Below are 18,452 nucleotides of genomic sequence, written 5' to 3' on the forward strand. Positions count from 1 at the left end.
ACCCAGGTCTTTGGACTCAAAACCAAAAAGTTCCATCATGATCTCATGGGAGGACACAGCATGAATCAACAGCAGAGGCAGATTTTTATCCCCAGTGAATGCTAGTTTCTAATAGCCATGTGCTCTGATCCAAGGCCAAGCAGGAGAGGAAATTCAAAGAAGTTAAAACCCTGCTGCATTGGGGCGCCTGGGTGGCTCAGTCGGTTAAGCGTCCGACTTCGGCTCAGGTCATAATCTCACGCTCTGTGAGTTCCAGCCCCGCGTCGGGCTCTGTGCTGACAGCTCAGAGCCTGGAGCCCGCTTCAGATTCTGTGTCTCCCTCTCTCTCTGGCCCTCCCCCGTTCATGCTCTCTCTCTGTCTCAAAACTAAATAAACGTTAAAAAAAAAAAAAATTAAAAAAAAAGACAACCTTGCTGCATTAAGACTGTCTTTTAGGAGGAGTGGGGCATAATGGACCAGGCACATGGATTTTAGGGTCACATAAATTGTGTAAAATAGAGGTAATACTACTTCCCACAGAGCACCGGGGTGCTAATTTAATAAATCAATGAATAGATAAGTAAACGAATATATGAATTAATTATAAGTAAAAAAGCATGCTGGGAGTCGAGAGCACGCACACTCAGGTGTATGTCCCCAGTCGACCATTTCCGGGCTAAGTAACTTGGGGCAGGTCACTCGATCTACGTGAGCCTCAAGTTTTGCACATCACGGTTCATCATCCCCTCCCTGCTGCCTCCCACTTTCCTCTTGAAGCCCTCCTTTACAAAGATGCTGTTAAGGCCCGGTGGAAAGGTTCAACTCCCAACCGTGGTCGGTACGGCGTGAAGAAAGGAAGCCGTTTCCAAGGTAGAGGTTGGATAATAAAACATCAGAGGTGGGGAAAGACAAAACTGCCTGCTCAAGCCTTACGAATCGAAACATCAAGGCAGGCCGACGCAGCAGCTGTAAAAAACCTTGCCTTCCTTTCACTAATCACGTCGCCCCTTGGTGGCAAAGTTTCCTCCGTGGGCTTACAAAAAAATACGTGCTTTCAGCCCGTGTTCTGCCACTGCTTTCAAAATGGAAATGCGGTGCCTGTGTTGGAACAAAACTGCGACCCTCCGTGCCCCAAAGAAATTCACCGATTCGACAAGTCCCCTTGGGGAAAGCGAAGGGGCCGAGCAGGGAAACACAGCAGCCATTATGTAATTCATCAATGGCTCCCGGGCAGGCCTGGAGAAAATAGAATCAGCTCTAATGAGACAGAGAATCCGGCCAGGCCAAAAGGTCGTCCCCGGGTCCTCCCAAAGAAGAACACAAGGCGGTTCAGCTTCACCTGGGCACCGAGACACGCGCCTCGGACGGTCGCTCGGAACGCGGGCGACTCGCGCAAGCTGCGTCACACAGGCGGCAGTTGTGCGTAGCTTTGCGCCGCGACAGAAAAATCTTTTCGTGAAGTGTGGTAAAGGGAATTGCCTCAATGATTTTTCATGCTGGCTGACACGACGAAAGGGGGAAAAAAAAAAAATCAAATGCCTTTTTGCTCTGCAGTTTCTTAGGCTTCTTCCGGGCCATCTTTTATAGTCACATTTGGCTGGAGCGTAATTCTAAATATCTCCATTTAACCTTCCTGCGGAAATCGGAAATCGCAGCTCTTCTTAGAAAAGTGCCTTCTGGCGATGCTGACTTAGGTTTTTGCATTCACTAAAGGCTCTTATCTTCTATGCCACATTTAAGTCTGAGTTGATTTAAACAGCTGCACAATTTGAAACCTTAGGATCTAACATAGGTTGTTTGCCACTCAGATTTTTCTCTTTATCCTGGCCTGAAACTGAGGAAGAATTTAATTTCAGGGTGACCAAAACACGAGAAGTAGAAAATAAGCAGCAACAGGAAAACAAAAAACAAAGAGAAGAAAGCCGTCACTTCCGGCTCCTTACCTCCTGAAATGTTCTGCTTTGGCTCCCACTGTCATCCAGGTAGGTAGACAGCTTCCGAAGCGATGCTGCCACATGAACTCGAGACTCCATTCGGCTGCTGTGGCTCATGAGGGACAGAACAAGTCCAACTCCCAATATACAGCCCGTGCTTGGATGCAAAGAAAAACCAAAAAAAACCCCCCAAAAAAACAAAAAAAAAAACCCCACAAAAAACGAGGTGTTAAAAATCACCAGAAACCCACATCACCACTCTTCACTTATCATGCGAGTTTATACTGCTCTTCAGCCTGAGGTGAGATGGCTGGCTTCTAGATCCGCTGCCTGGGATATAAGTGTGCCCCATGAACCACGACAGGTGCACCCACCGCCCCCCTCAAAAGGAAAACTATATATTCAAACAAGTGTCCGTGGCCCGCGTTAGTGCTGTGTACCCACTGGAGAAGAACAAACGAAAACATGAAATAGGTTTCACTTAAACGCTAGGGTGAGGTAGGAAGACGAATAAAAAGTCAGGTGAAAGCTGCTCTACGTCTACCCTTAGAGAAATGCCATGGTCCTCTGCACCCTCCCTCTACGTCCACATATTGAGTGCACCATGATTAACTGCATGGGAGAGAAGACTCCGTCTCAGGATGTGAGCTGAGGACATCTAATAATGGGGCAGGGGGCGGGGGGGGGGGGGGACGCATTGCAAGGCATGATGATGAGCAACTAAGTGCTTCATGTTTCCTAGTCAACATCCACAAGTGGAATTTCGTCCTTAAACTATGTATTTGTCTGTGCACAATGACATTAGTCCTCTTCTCCCCTCTGATCCCTCGGAGTACCGCTGGGTCAGAAGAGAAAATGGACAAATGACAGGCTTGTCAAAAGTTGCCCCATGTGACAATTCAATTGGGATCTTGGGCTTTGTGCCCCAATTCTCGTGAAAGAACACATATCCATTTGAAGGAAAAAAACAAAAACTGTTCTCCCGGAAAACTTCTGGTTAGGATGATAAGATCATGCAGCTGGAGGGCGATTTTCTACTTAAGAAGAAAAAAAAAAAAGGTTTGGGTCATCATTGTGTTCTGAACTGAGGAGATGCCGAGTGTCTCAGAAATCATCCCGATTCTGGTTTGGCTTGCCTCGCACGGTATCTGCTGCTTAGGACGACGTTCCAGGGCACATCTCCAGTAACATGTTTCACTGCCCGTATGCTCTGTCAGTTTGCTCTCATATAGTAACTATACTATATAGTATATGTATATACTATATATACCTCTCTCTATATATAAACACTATATATAAACACCTCTTGCAAACGAAGCATCCACATCTGATAAAAAGACACCCAAGAGGAGAGAGACGCTGCAGGATTTGTTCAAGGCCATATGGAGAGTTTCCAGCAGATGACGGCCAGAAGACAGAGGTTTCGGACTCCCAGCCTTCTGTTCCATCTGCCCAATCCCAGGCCCCTCTCAGTGCCCCGTATGATGCCTGGATGAAATTGCCTATGAGAAGGCACCCTATCTAGAGCACGTTATTCCAGGTTCTATGGCATTAACTATCTGGCATTAGGAAATCCTTTGCAAAGAAGCTACTGCAGTAATAATCCATCATGACTCAGGCAGAAGTGCTGTTACAGCTTACATGAACTTAACAACTAGCTCAACTAGCATAATGCACTGCCAACCAGTTAAATCAGCATCTAACATCTGAACGCTGCGTGCTTTTGAGACAAATCATGTTTCTGAAAGAGGAAAGGCACTCTTCATTAGTATGGATTTATAGTCCTTGTTTCTATTTAGGATCGACAGGGAAGTTTTTTTTTTTTTTCTTTTGTGTGTGTGTGTGGGGGGGGGGGGCTATCTTTCTATACCGATGCATGTAAAAATTTGACCAAATTAGAATCAAAGATAGAGTTAGACAAAATGTGATTAAGGGACACCTGGGTGGCTCAGTCAGTTGAGCGTCTGACTTCGGCTCAGGTCACGATCCCCTGGTTCATGAGTTCGAGCCCCGTGTCAGGCTCTGTGCTGACAGCTCAGAGCCTGGAGCCTGCTTCAGATTCTTTATCCCTTGCTCTCGCTCTGTCTCTCTCTCAAAAATAAACAAACATTGAAAAAATTATAAAAAACTAAATAGCAGGTATCTAAGTCTTGCTTTTGGCTATTCTGGGCATGCCAAAAACCTTTATCCTCTGGACTGAATGAAGTTCCTCTTCATCCCGAAGCATACGGGCACAAAGGCTTAGAAAAAGACATCCTGGTTTCTAGCTCACATTTACCTAAATATTATCACAGCATAATTATTCTTGGGCAAGGTTATCATTAATGATTCTATCCATTGCTACAATGGTCGATGCCTGTTGTCATGTGTGAATCCATAATCTAACTATGTATATCAGTGTGCCAATATAAATATGCTACAGTGTATGCATCTATTGACCTCCTAAACTCCTTCTACTCTCTCATTTTTCCAGCATGCACCAGGAAGGCAGTCCTAAAGCTTTACGCCCGATGTTTTCTTCTGATTTCCAAATTATCCATATTTTAATGAGCTTATTTTTTGTCCTAAGTCTTAAAGATTCTTCTAGGTGCTTAGGTCAGCATTTCTACACATTTACCTCATTTTAGCTTCCCTTTGATATGTTTGCCAGCTCTAAACCAAGAATGACTTGGGCAGAGATAGCTTTCGCAGCTTTCTCTCCAATGAAAACAAAAAGGAGTTCCACAGTGGTGCCTCAGACAGATAAAATAAAAATATATTATAATATTAGGTGTTAATTTCAGGTTTTGGAATTAATAACATGAATCTCTAAGAATACTAACAAACGATAAAGAGAATTTAAGTTGTAAAATCATATGCCCTATTATGTCCTGACTGACTTGAATCTCTTGTTCAAGCATACTAAAATATCACTGGCAAAAAGAAAATCTACAACTTAAAAGCTGTGCAATTCTGCTATGGGTGTTGCTATACCAAATGAGATATAAAGATTATCATGACACATTTTTTCTAAAATTAACCAGATGAATCTTCAATTCCTTACTTTATTGTGGGCACTCCTGCAGATTGAGAACGAGGCCATCTAATAATTAGTTCTAATAACAGTTAACATTTGTATAGCGCTTTGCCCTTTACAAAGTGCTATACAAATGTTATCGTATTTGTAAAAGCTCAATAGTAATTAACCAATGCTCAGGTCATTGATGCATGGCAAGACTGCTTAAGGCTGGGAGGACTGCAATGGCACAGTAATTACCACTAGATGGCAGCAAAATGTAAGCGATTGGGCCACGAACACCGACCAGACCAGGTGCAGGGTTCTCTCAGCAGGGACGTGTCCATTAAATCAAGGAAGCGTGGTGAATTTGCTCTGGGTGAATTCTGTCACTTGAGGTAGCACGCTCCCAGATCTATTAACTACCCCCTGGTAATGCTTCCACTATTTCACTTGAGAGAGGACCGCCCTAGACTCCTGAATCTCATTAGACAGGGGAATACTTTATGCCTGGGCCTAGTTAGAATCTCTCTCTCTCTCTCTCTCTCTCTCTCTCTCTCTCTAATAGTGAGACACACCCACATGTTTAAAAAAAAAATAGTAACTACCATACTATCAGGTGTCAAATCGCTTTCTTTCTACTGAAATGTGTTCTCCACACAGAACTAGGCAAGACAGAAAAATGGCTTTGAAGTCCAACATATAGGCTTCTCCCCCAGCTCTGCTACTTACTGTGTGACCTTGAACCAGTCTATTTGAGACTCATTTTCTTAATCTATAAACGAAAGTGATGAGTATTCCTGTTTTTGTATCAACGTTTAGACTGTCACTGGGGCTTCATTACAGGAGAAACGGGTGTGAAAATGCCTAGCTACCTAAGCACTAACAGCCACAGAGCATCAGGAATGACAAAATACTAAACTTCTTTAACTGTAGGAAGAACAGGAGTTTGGAGAAGATAGAGGGAGAAGTTCTTGAAGGATCTGGGCTTTTAACTGAACTCTCTGAAAAACAAGCAAGACTTCACTGAAGGACAGGAAACTTCTGATGGCTCTATTCTATTTAATTCCGCAGCATTAATCCCTATCTAGGCCCATCCTTCCCTCTCTCAAACATGGTTCATCATTAAGGAGGTAAGAATCATGAAAGAAGAATGAAATAAGAATCTTATCAATATAAAAAGTTAACTTTAAAGTTAAATACACTTAGACATAGGAGGTTTTTATAAGCATAAATACCCATACTGTGGACAATTCAGTTATCTCTATGGTTCCCCTCGCATTGAAACAAACTTCCTGCAGATTAGTGGAGATAACATGTGAAAGTCGTTCCTGATTGTTCCAACTGGCTGAAAGCCTGCAACATGTTAATGCATAAATGTGTACCCAATTTTATAATACCCTGAGCTACAGCCATGATGGATACCTGTGGGAAAAGGTAGGACTGGGGTGGGAGGTGGGCGTGGGGAGAGAAATGTATCTTACTCCTTGGTTGTAAAAGGCAACACCACCAATACATGGATTGGACTCAAAAATACCAATTCCTCATCAGACCCGGCAACAGTTAGATGGCCCTATCCCTTCCATTAAATCATTTTTGACATTCAAGAGACTTCAATCATGTCCCCAAACTCTCTTTTCCCATATTCAAAGTCACGCTCTTAAAACATCTCATTTCATCTCTAACATGTTTCGTGATAAACTGGGTGGGTGTCAACGATTCTTATCTAATCTCAGCCTGCATTTCAGAGAAGACCCTACAACTACCACCTACAAAGTGAAGAGTTCATGGTCTACGCATAATGAAATATGCGATATGGGCAGTTACTTCTAGTTACTCTTTTGTTAGTCTGCACTTAACAGGCTAGATGATACGAATGTCACGCCAGATCACAAGTTCCTAAAGGGCCACCAATGTAAACACTCGTATCTAAACAGTGCCCATAACAGCAAAAAAGTAAATGAGTTCATAAACTGGAGGTTAGTGCTTACACTTTGTTGAGTTTTTTAATAATAATGAACCTCAGAGGATCTAAACCTGAGGTTCCAAAACATACGGAAGTCCAAAAAGATAGAATGTAGGTCCTCAAGTGTGTCAATGTTTCAGAAAGCCTAATAAAACTGTACCTTCTCCCACACAAACACAGACTAATTAAAACATTAAATGTCTCACTAAACGAGTACGGTTAGTTAGCCTTAGTTTTTTGAGGTTTTTTTGTGGGGGGGGGATTTTAGTTTTATGTAATCTCTACACCCAACACGGGGCTCAAACTCACAACCCTGAGATCAAGAGTTGCCTGCTCTATTGACTGAGCCAGCCAGGCACAAGGTATTGTTTACTAAGTATTCTGTTTTGGTTTTGGTCACCCTTCACAAATTTTAAGATATTTAATAGACAAAATCTTTAAAAAGCATGAGATCTGGGGCGAGACAAGGAGAACCTATTGACACAGAGGAGGTTGGGACCCCCTGATATAACCTATGTTTTGCTTCCATTTTGATTCCTCAGTCATTGGGTTTCACAAGGGAGATCTAAATCATGGGTCAAAGGCTCCCTTCACCCAATCAAATTCAACCATTCAAATTTCCAATCAAATTTCAACCATTTAAAAAGGTTAAGTCATGCACATAAGTCTCCAGATACATGCTCCATATGATAACGACAAGACAGAACTAAGGTATTAGTAACTTAACGACAGCCATGAAGTGACGTGCATTGCTCTGTATTGAAGCAAACTATTGCTGAAACATGGTTTTTAGAAACAAGTAAGCTTTAAATTTTTTTTTAATGTTTATTTATTTTTGAGACAGAGAGAGACAGAGCATGAGCATGGTAGGCGCAGAGAGAGAGGGAGACACAGAATCCGAAGCAGGCTCCAGGCTCTGAGCTGTCAGCACAGAGCCCGATGCGGGGCTCGAACTCACGAACCGCGAGATCATGACCTGAGCCAAAGTCGGACGCTTAACTGACTGAGCCACCCAGGCACCCCAGAAACAAGTAAGCTTTAATTACAGGTTTTTGATAATTACTGAAAAACTCTTTGTGAACGAATTCGAGATCAAGTCCTATGAATACTTCACGATATAATGCAAAATTCATGGCAGAGGAAGATTTGATGCCTAAATATCAGAGAGGAAAGGAAATCAACATACTTATATTCAAGACTAGCATCAAAGCAGCAATTTTCCAGGGCATCCAAAGACTTCATCAGAAGGAGGTTCATCTGTTGGCCAGATATATCACTAGGCAAAGCAAGAGGAAAAACTGAATTACTGAAAATAATTCACATGTCCAAAATACCATTTAATATTTTCCTCTTAATATTTTAGTGAAAATACATTTTGTTAAAAAAAATAAAAGTCACAATATTGATGACTCACATATACTTATTTTGCAAACAGAGAATTTAATTATTGAGTTTCTGTACAGTAGCATCACTTGTAAACCAATAAACTCAAAAATGACTACTTTTGTATTTCCTCAGCCCATTCACATTTTAAATCACTGAAAAAGACCAAAATCGGAATTCCAAAAACATTTTCAAGAAGGCCAAGGTGATTTTCTTCGGAATATTTGACAACCCACTAAACTGATATTATCAATAATCATTCCAAATCTCTTTTCTTGCGAAGACCGTTACTTCTGATTTCATGTCTCAATTGGGAAGGCTGGTAAGCTCTACTCCTTTTTTCAAAGGCGGGGAGGGGAACCCCAGTCGTTTATTTTCCCTGCCTTTATACAGTAATTGATGTGGTTTTGCAATGGTCTTGGTGAGGGCTATGACTTCTGTAGTAAAACAAAACTTAGAAGGTCATTCTATGGCTGTTTTCTCAGGCAGAGTTGTGGGTTTCATCACCAACACTTTTTTTATCAAGGGGTTTCTAAGATGTCACTTCTGCTGCCCCCTCGGACCACGCTAAGAGGAATGCGGCCCCAGGAATGCCAAACAGCCAGAGAGCACTTTAAATAAGGTCTTCCCAAACCAAAAATATAGTACTTTTGCCTGAGGTGAAGGATTGCATTTTGCAGCGAGAACACGCACGCGCATGCGCGCGCGCGCGCACACACACACACACACACACACACACACACACACACACAGTTTTAATAGCTTTGACTAAATAAGTCCTTATTACAGCTGTTCTCTGGAGTAAAATATACTTAACTATCCTAAACAAATGCTAAAGAGATCCTACCGGTATCCTCTGGGAGTTATGACAGCAGCAAGCTTTGGAATAATATGCTTTTCTGAATAAATTCTAGACTGGAATTTAAATTCAGGTGACTTTCTCCTAAGCCTTAGCTAAAAATGGATGGCCATGATTCTCTTCTACAGGGTGATTTTTCATACTTGAGACCAACATACTGTCCTAATCCTGTTCCCCTGAGGGGTCATACTGGGCAACTTATTTGATGGCACTGGCTATTCAGGGCCAACAGCTCTCAAAATGCTTACTTTAATTTTAGAAAAATGGAAACTTCCTCCGAAAACGTCATTATCTGGTGACACCGTCATTATCTAGTAAAATATTTCTTGGCACCAAAAGTAAACACTTCAGGTTCCTCTCCTCCAGAAAATTAGGAAGGTGGGAACCATGAATAATTATACCACTGGCTACAGTGTAAACACACTGACCAAAGGATGAAGCGCGCCATCCAGACAGATTATGAGAGCAAAGTGAAAATTTGCACTTATTCTGAGGGCCTTTGGCCTTGGAAAGCGCTTCCTGGTGTCCTTCCCCAGGCTGTCCAGCACGTGCAAAGCCACGTAAGACAGAGAGGGGTAGAAGGCGATCTAGGAACCGGTTTCTCAAGGTAGCATGATTAAATTAACCACACATGCGAGCTTGTCAAGCCCTAAACCCAGCAGCATCTCATCCTAAACTAATGAAGAAAGGAGCCAGAGCCAAGATGGGATGAAATGAGTTGCCTGGAATTAAACTGCCATGGCTCATTTTTAGTTGTAAAACATGTTGCTTGAAAGATACTGAAGAAAGAGCATGAACACAGATGGTGAAGAAACTGCCATTTGTAGCATTGTAGCAAAGGGAAAAAAAAAATCACTTTCAAGTTTTAAGCCTTTCAAAAATATGTTGTGTTCTGTCGCACACACAAGATATGTAACAGTCAATTCACATGCAAAGGGCAGCTTTTTGTTCATGTCCAGAACCAGGCCTATAAATAATAACGCTGGTGAACAGAACAGAATGAACATTCTAGAAACGTTTCATTTATGATCACAAAGACTAAGCCAATCTTCCCAATCCTCTGACAGATGTTTCTAAGAGCTGAAAATGATCATCTGAAATCTAGTATTTCCCTAGATCAATAGCAGTTCTAAAGGTTTCACATAATGGTGTTTGCACAAAGCTATGTAAATTACAAATGCAAACTTAACCGCTGGTTTCGAACTGAAATCTAAATATAGCGTCATGTCATCCAGTTTACCCACACTGGCACCGTTTCTTGGCTTTGGACAGACCGTTAATTTCTGCCAACCAGGGAAGTTTAAGGACATCGAACATCTCAACAGGATGCCTCTTCCGACTACCCTATTTCCAGTGCAGGAAAATGGGGCCGAATTCCGAGCCAGCGACATCTAAATATTCATGATATTCAAATATTCATGTTGTACCACACTACAATCAATCTGGATATATAAAATTCTAAGATTTGTTATAAAATAAAGAAGAAATATAATGAACAACACAACCAAAGTAGATTTATGCACGAGACAACTTTTCCATCTAGTGGAATTTTCCACTTGGGTCTTTGCTATTCTGTTAGGTCCATTCAAGGGTAAAGCTAGCAGTCCAAGATTGACCAAACTCAGTAAAGCACGCAGTATAATATGCACAGATTAAGACTCTTTAAGGATTACAAAAATGTAGCCAAGGCACAGGATAAAAGCAATATTTAAAACTGGGTACACGCAGTTCTCAGGTGACTCAGGTAATTCCCAGCACCTCAGGCATAAGGGATACTCCAATCTTCGTCTCCCATTTTACAGTGATCCCAGTAAAGGATCAGCAATTATTTTCACCCTCATGAACCAGGAAAAAGAGCAGCTTTTTCATTTTTAGCACCAGAAGATCACACTTTTCCTCATATCTAGTACCTGGGTGTATCCTGGGCTCTCATCTAAGGACGGAATGATTTTCAAGCAATCGTCACCTTAGTAAGAGCAGCCCTAAAAACACATTCATGTCTTCGCGATGGCGTTGGAGGCAAGCCAGGTTCCCTCACAAAGGAGAAGAAAGGCCCAACTTGCCCATGTCAAAAAGTTTGGCGAGCACACGCGGCTCAGAGAGCGCGTGCGTGTGCACGGGTGCACGTGGGCCACGTCCTTTGCCTACATCACAAAGAGGAAAAGGAGGAACACGCGAACAAACCGTACCTGAGTTTCTCCTCACACAAGCGGGACAGAAACATCCCCAAAGCAAGGCCCATGTGGATTTGCACGGCTTGAGACTCATCAGCTCTTGGTTTCCCAGGTAACCTGGCAGTCAGCATGTTGAGGATTTCCTCAACCTTCTCTTTGCAAGAGATAATGAAAACTTGCACGAGGAGAGACAAAGCCGTGGCGGCAGCCGAGCGGGCAATGGCACTGGCTGTGTTTTCACCAGAATAGGATTTCTAGGACATGCCAAAGAAAGAAAACAGGGGTTGGCCTTTTGTTTAAAACATGAAGGAAGCATACCTATCACAGAGCACGAAACGCAGCAATATCAGCTTCTCTTAGATCCTCTCCTGCCGATGAAAAAAATGCAATTAAAAAAAAAATTCTATTTCTGGGCTTGTCTGTAGGTTACCTTGTCACTCTTCCTTACTGAAACGATTTTCCACTGAAACAAGCAGCTGATTAACAATATCCTTTTAAGTATGGGGAAAAAAAAATCTTAAGTGTCTTCTCTTAAAGGGTGTGAACTCCCTCACTATAAAGCCAGAAAAAAATGTCAGTGTTTTGAAAGCCCACATGCGTATATAATAAAGAACCCAAAGTGAAGTTACCCAAGCTTGGAGAAGCCAGCAAGCCACATTATAAATGTGTACAGAGCTAGTTTTCTAGGAGAGAAAGAAAGAGTGTGCGTGCGCACACGCTGCAGGACTGGAGGGGAGAGGGGGGTGCAGGGGGGGGGGCAGGAGTGGGGAGTGGTTAAAGTTTAGTATGAAGGAATAAATGTAAGTTCAGCACAGGGATCTATTGGCAGATCTCCCAAAATTTTTGGTGGGAACGCTTCCCAGTAGATGGATTATTTCCTACAGGGGGTTAATTCCTTTTAATTAAAAAGGAAGTTGAAATCCTAAAAGCCTCTGGTTACAAAGCAATAACCAGCTATTCAAAATGAAATGGGGAGCTCTATATGCGCCTTCCTATATGTAATTATGGGAAAAGAAATGAATAACAGCCCTGATAAAATGACAGGGCAGCTGAATATGAACAGCTTTTCCAAGAATCCCATGCTAGGGAGCTCCAACAGACGTTAAATACACTTATAAATACGTCTCGAGTGGGGAAGAAAGCCCATTTATCACTCGGCACTGTCATCTACTTCAACTTTTCAGACACACCATAAAGGCTGTGCTGTCCCTTGCAGTCAAAGCACGTTGAAAGGTGTTTTTAATTCTGCACCCATTTGCTAAGCTTTAGCACTTTTTAAGGATAAAAATCACACACGTGCTAAGGTATTCTTTCAGCTAACATGGTACAATCGTAATGACAATACTATTCAAAATGACCCAGCTGCTAGAACACTGAAAATAAAGAAAGTGACTTTCAAATCAGGGCTTTGAAGAAGCACAAGAATGCAAAAAGCACAAAGGTAAGAGGCAACCCTGAGCTGGCTACGAAAGAGATTACTTTTATTGGTTTGCAAGAACTAAGCAGTGTTATTAGAAATCTCAGAGAATACCCTGTCCTGGTGAATATCAGAACCAGACAGCTACTGCAAAGACCTCTATATAATCAGTTTTTCATCCATCATTAAAGAAGAACACGTCTGACAGAAAACAAACTATCACAAAGAAATTACTTCTTTGAGTAAAGTCTACTTTCCAGTTTAATTCTACGTTATCTAGAAGTCATTTTTTTTGGTCCCCAAGTATAGTTTAAAATTCTAGTTCTAGACCCTGAGCCCCAGATGAATACGTACCAGGTCCTCCCAAAAGGAGGACACAGAGGCACAGAGAATGTTGTAGAGAGAAGACCTAAGGCAGTGGAGTTTCAGGCTAAAATCACGATCTTAGCAACAGTTCATGACCTGTGCTATATTTTTATTTGAATCAACTATAATCCTCCGCCGCTCAGCTGATTGTCCCATGATCACTATAATTCCCTAAGCACTGGAGACTGATAAGGCAGAACCAGAATAATTCCATGCAGATTCCAGAAATAAAGCATGCACTAGAGCCAGTGAAGGGAAAAGAAAACCTCAACAAAAGAGTTGTATTTTCAGTTTCAAAATCTTAGGCTATTAGCAAGAAGAAAAAGAGTGACTCTTAAGTAACAGGTACTTTTTTTTATGATCAACAACAATATTGCTCTGTACATGAAGAGTATTTCACAGTTTTCAGGACATTTTCCCACAAATGACATCATGTGATCCTCACCAATCTTTTATGAAGTTGGCAAAGCATTAGTTTTTACCTTCATTTTACAGGTAAGGAAAACAAAATGGTGGGTGAAGTATCAGGTCAACTTTCACAAAACTAGTAAAGGGTGGAGCTGAGGCTAAAATCACTACTGATAATACTGTTCAATTGCCTGGTTTACACACAAGGAAACAAAGGTCCTAAGAGATTAAGTGAACTGCCCACGGTCACATATCCTGAAATTTAAAAAAAACCATGACTAGGGGCGTCTTAGCTCTTGACTCTGACTACACATGGGAATAATCCAGAGACCTTTCAAAAGACTGATAACGCCCAAGACCTATCCCTAAGCAATTAAATTAGAGGAGGCCTACAGGTCAGTATTTATTTTTTCTGGATACATCTATCTATCTATCTATCTATAGAGAGAGATAAGATATAGATGTCTATCTAGATGTCTATAGGCATATATAGACATAGATACATATATAGACATATATAGATACACATATACATATATATATATATATATATATAAAGTGTGTACATATGCACACATACACATGCGCACACACTTAAAACTTCCCCAGGTGATTTTAACATACGGCTAAGACTGAGAATAATTACCCCACAGCATAGCTTTCACGTGAACAACTAATAGGAGACAACTCAACCCTTGGGTTTTCCATCTTTTTTTTTTTTATTATTATTTCTCTTATTCTCAGACTTACATAATAAAATGAGGAGAAGATTTGTCCTCTGGGTTGGTGATGGCTATCCACAATGACCAGGAGAGTATCAGACACCATGGAAACCCACTCTTTCATTGAAAGGAAATTAGGATGAACCTGTAAATGAAGAAAAAAACCATAAAATGGTAATGGAAAAAAAGAAAAAACCTAAACATTGTTTCTAGATCCAGGGTACAACCCCCTTCTGTTATTAAAGAGTAAAATGCTCTTCTCAAAAAGTAAGCTTCACTGGCCAGGACTTTGGGAGGCAGATAAGTATTTGACAAATACACATCTTTGACCTGTGCCCCAACAGGAGTACGATTTACCTTTTGTTCAAGGCAAGCAGAGGTGAGAGTCTGGGGGCTGCAAAACAGACCATATCTGAGAGCTCTCCCTGTGCTTGCCTGTGTTTAGTGAGGGTGATGGGGGGGGGGGGGGGTGAAAAAGATGTGCAGAGAAAAGAAATTCACAATGTCTCATTTCGATGACTTGCCATTTCACAAGGGAGGCACTGAAGCAGCCTTATGAAATTTTCATCACTATCTTTAGCATTTCTGCTTACTATCACCATATATTTATCATTTTGAATCATCACAACAATTGCCTAGCTAATTAGGTATGAAAGCATGAATGATCCTTCAGTTGGGAAAAGAGGAGGAAAGAGAATGCAAAAAAACGAAAACCAAAACCAAAACCACAACAAAATCCAACTTATTATAAAGAGAACTTGGTTTTCAAAATCATTCATGACCATGGATGTCAAAAGCATTCATTAACTCACATGCTGATGACACTCAGGTGGTACAAATGATAAAGGTCAATGCGGTGTTAAGTATCCTTGAAATTAATTCCTTGACTCAAAGAAGGCCTTCTTCCTAAGACCTTTAGTTGTTAGTCATATGCAGCTTTGAACAGAGTTTGAAAACTTCAATTTTAATCAGATAAGGAGGTCTTGAGTTTGTACTGAGGAATAGCCAAAGACAAGGCCATCAAGAATAAAAGCAAAGCCCCATCTTTGGCTTCTGTGGCTTCTCGATGTTTCGTCTAATATGTGTTACAGCACAGAACAAAGGGCGGGGGGAGTAAAGAAGACGACGACTGCCTGAAACTCCACCTCTGAGCTAGAACCCTGGTTACTACTGGGGCAAACTGCCAGCACAACTGCCCCAAACAAGGGATCCTAGAAAGGCACATTCACTTTTTAGGTCGTAAGATTCTACTTAGAATGTTGTCTTTGCTAAAGTACTCCATGGCTCTTTCAAGGATATAAAACATTTCCTCTCGTAAAAAGTTTCGTCTTAAAAATTAAAAAAAAAAAAAAAAAAGTTTCGTCTTTCTCATCATTAAAATAAGATTCTGGATTTAAATTTTCGTACGGTAACTACCCTTTTATCCTTCATGCAATAATTCCTTGGCCTCTTTGCCTTCCCCACGTGAAATGTACATTTGTAGCTTTTGCCACCCAGCAAAAGCACCTATGCTCTTGTTCAGTGGTGACAGCACCTTTGGAGAATCCCCTCCTCCGTGATCTGAAGCCTGGTTAAATGCTAGATGAAGCTACCCATCTGACCTGCCCAAGGTGTGGGTATGAGACCCAGGGGACCCTAAACCTTAAGTGACCATCCCAGTGCGGGTAGTCTGCTGAGATGGTTCTGTTATCAGTTCCTGTGCCTGATGTCCTTCCCCAAACCCAGTTTTCAGCTGTGCCTTCAATTCCACGGGCTTCCAGATTCCACATCCTTCTGGTTCCTTTTTTACTTAGATGAGAGTTGGTTCCCTTGCTTGCGACCAAAAACCTCCACCATGAAAGAGGAGTACAGATGGCCCACGAGACAGACACGCTGAGGGAACAGAGACAGGCTGAGTAACATTGAACAAAGTCTAGTTTTTGCAGCAAGAAGTCAGATGATGGTTACTATTGCTGGGAGCTTAGTATCTACTAGCTGCTGGGCTCTACATACATTAATTCCTTGAATCCTCGCAAGAGTCCTTGCTGGTAAGTATCGTTATCCCCATTTCACAGATGGGGGACCAGGCTTTGAAAGGGGGAAGTTACCGAAAATAGGCCGCAGAGCTAGAAAGTGCAAGTACTGGGATTTAAATAGAGGACTCTCCTATTCCAAAGCCTCTGCTTTTTAACCACTTGGCTATATTGTCTCCAGATAGTGCAAGCTACTAGATAATGGGGCTTAAAAGAAGAATAAATCCATGCCTTTTTATTTTGACAGATATGAATTATCTGTAAAAGCACATTGGAAATGAACATTGGCCAGCTCGCCACATGTTTAATTAAGAAATAAACGCCTTGCAAAAATGAATAGGCACTTTGTCATTGACATCTACAATTAAAATGCAAAGTACGATTTTTTTTCAGTCGGTAAACACTGCTTATTTATCATTTTTTTTGACAGCATTGTTCACTTTCAGTAAGCCTAGTTAACCTCCCAAGATTGGTTACCACTGATGCAATCACAGAAAGACAACCCCCGTTGCATAAAATTGGTACCTTCGAATGGAAATGACCACTTAACTGTGATGGAGAAAGGAAAACAGAAAAGCAGCAAGGGAAAGTGTCGTAGGAGACCCTCAAGCTCACAGTGTAAAGGCCCCTCGAGTAGCATAACTTGGTGCTGTTGCAAAGCATAGACTCTAACCTCGTAAATTCAGGGCCAGGCTCAAAGACACTGCTCACTTTTCAAACGCCGCCCAACTGGTTCAAGTCACCCTTAACTCACCTCCGGGACCCCCTCAGAGTCGGAGGAGAGGCTGGCTTCGTGTCTGGATACGACGACAGCAAGGCTGCTTAAGGCTAACAGCGCGTTGCCCTTGACCACTGGGCTCTCCCTGTTTAAAAAAAAAAAAAAAAAAAAAAAATTCCAAGAGAGGATTTGGGGGCATTAACTGAGAGAAGAGAAGGAGTTATTACAGAGAAGGCAGATGAGGTCAAAAACACCTCTATTCCTTGCCCGAGCTTCACCAGCGCGCGTCTGCTTGTTCCCTGAGGCCTGTGGCTTTTTTTTCCTTCTCCGGACACTCGTGCTGAGTTTTCACTCTCCTCATACACATATATGCTCATTGTGCTTGTTTTGCAACCTACAGACCTGAGCACATGTATCTGAGTTCTTTCCTTCTGAAATTTTTATTTCATTATTTGACACTGCATTTCCTAAGCTGTCACCTTCTGTGTCATCTCTGGCCCACAGAACTCTATCGATTTGTTCTGAAAACACAAGCAAGGGCAGTTGCGTGAATTAGAGCAGTAGAATGGAATTGGCCTCTGGCTTTTCTAAGGCACTGGTGTGTGGAAACAGCTTCTAGGGAGCCACTCGGATAGCGTCCTTCACCAGCCACCTGCCATGCTGGCAGCTTCTGGCAGTCATCATATTATCCTCCCCTTCTTCCCCTTGATATGCCAAAGCCAGCAACCTTCAAGTTAGTTTGGAATAGAGACCCTAGATAAGACGCAAAGATGGCCTGTTTTTATTTTATTTTGATTTCTTTAATGCTCATTTATTTTTGAGAGACAGAGATAGCACGAGCAGGGAAGGGGCAGAGAGAGAGGGAGACAGACTCTGAAGCAGGCTCCAGGCTCTGAGCCGTTGGCACAGAGCCCGACGCGGGGCTCGAACTCATGAACTCTGAGACCATGACCTGAGCCAAAGTCAGATGCTTAACTGACTGAGCCACCCAGATGCCCCAAAGCCTGTTTTTAAATTATCTGGATTGACAGTTGTCTTTTCTCATTATCCAAATGGTGTTTTCTTTTTAATATTAGCAACAAAATCTTATTTTTTTTTAATTTTTTTAAAAAAAAATTTTTTTTTCAACGTTTTTTATTTTTGGGACAGAGAGAGACAGAGCATGAACAGGGGAGGGGCAGAGAGAGAGGGAGACACAGAATCGGAAACAGGCTCCAGGCTCTGAGCCATCAGCCCAGAGCCCGACGCGGGGCTCGAACTCACGGACCGCGAGATCGTGACCTGGCTGAAGTCGGACACTTAACCGACTGCGCCACCCAGGCGCCCCAACAAAATCATAAATTTGACTTTTTTTCTTAATTCTAGTTATGTATTTTGAGAGAGAGAGAGAGAGAGAGAGAGAGAGAGAGAGAGCAGGGTAGGAGAAGAAAGAGGGGGGAGAGAGAGAATTCCAAGCAGGCCCCACGCCATCAGCAACAGAGCTTGACGCAAGGCTCAAACTCACAAATCGTGATATCA

The 18,452-nt window shown here is 42.0% G+C and overlaps 1 protein-coding gene across 8 annotated transcripts in view; it reads right to left on the reverse strand.

Moving 5' to 3' along the window:
- The window catches only part of FOCAD (focadhesin), a 311,383-nt gene that overhangs the window by 51,306 nt on the left and 241,625 nt on the right, over positions 1–18,452 (reverse strand). For all 8 annotated transcript variants that reach the window (XM_053205043.1, XM_053205041.1, XM_053205038.1 and 5 more), the window contains 5 exons: positions 16,971–17,079; positions 14,233–14,349; positions 11,307–11,545; positions 8,062–8,151; positions 1,924–2,071 (listed from right to left, as the gene is read on the reverse strand). In XM_053205043.1, coding sequence (XP_053061018.1) covers positions 1,924–2,071; positions 8,062–8,151; positions 11,307–11,545; positions 14,233–14,349; positions 16,971–17,079 — 703 coding nt within the window. The remainder of the gene's footprint in view (positions 1–1,923; positions 2,072–8,061; positions 8,152–11,306; positions 11,546–14,232; positions 14,350–16,970; positions 17,080–18,452) is intronic.

The sequence above is a fragment of the Acinonyx jubatus genome, chromosome D4 (assembly GCF_027475565.1).
Source record: "Acinonyx jubatus isolate Ajub_Pintada_27869175 chromosome D4, VMU_Ajub_asm_v1.0, whole genome shotgun sequence".
In the NCBI taxonomy this organism is placed as follows: domain Eukaryota; kingdom Metazoa; phylum Chordata; class Mammalia; order Carnivora; family Felidae; genus Acinonyx; species Acinonyx jubatus.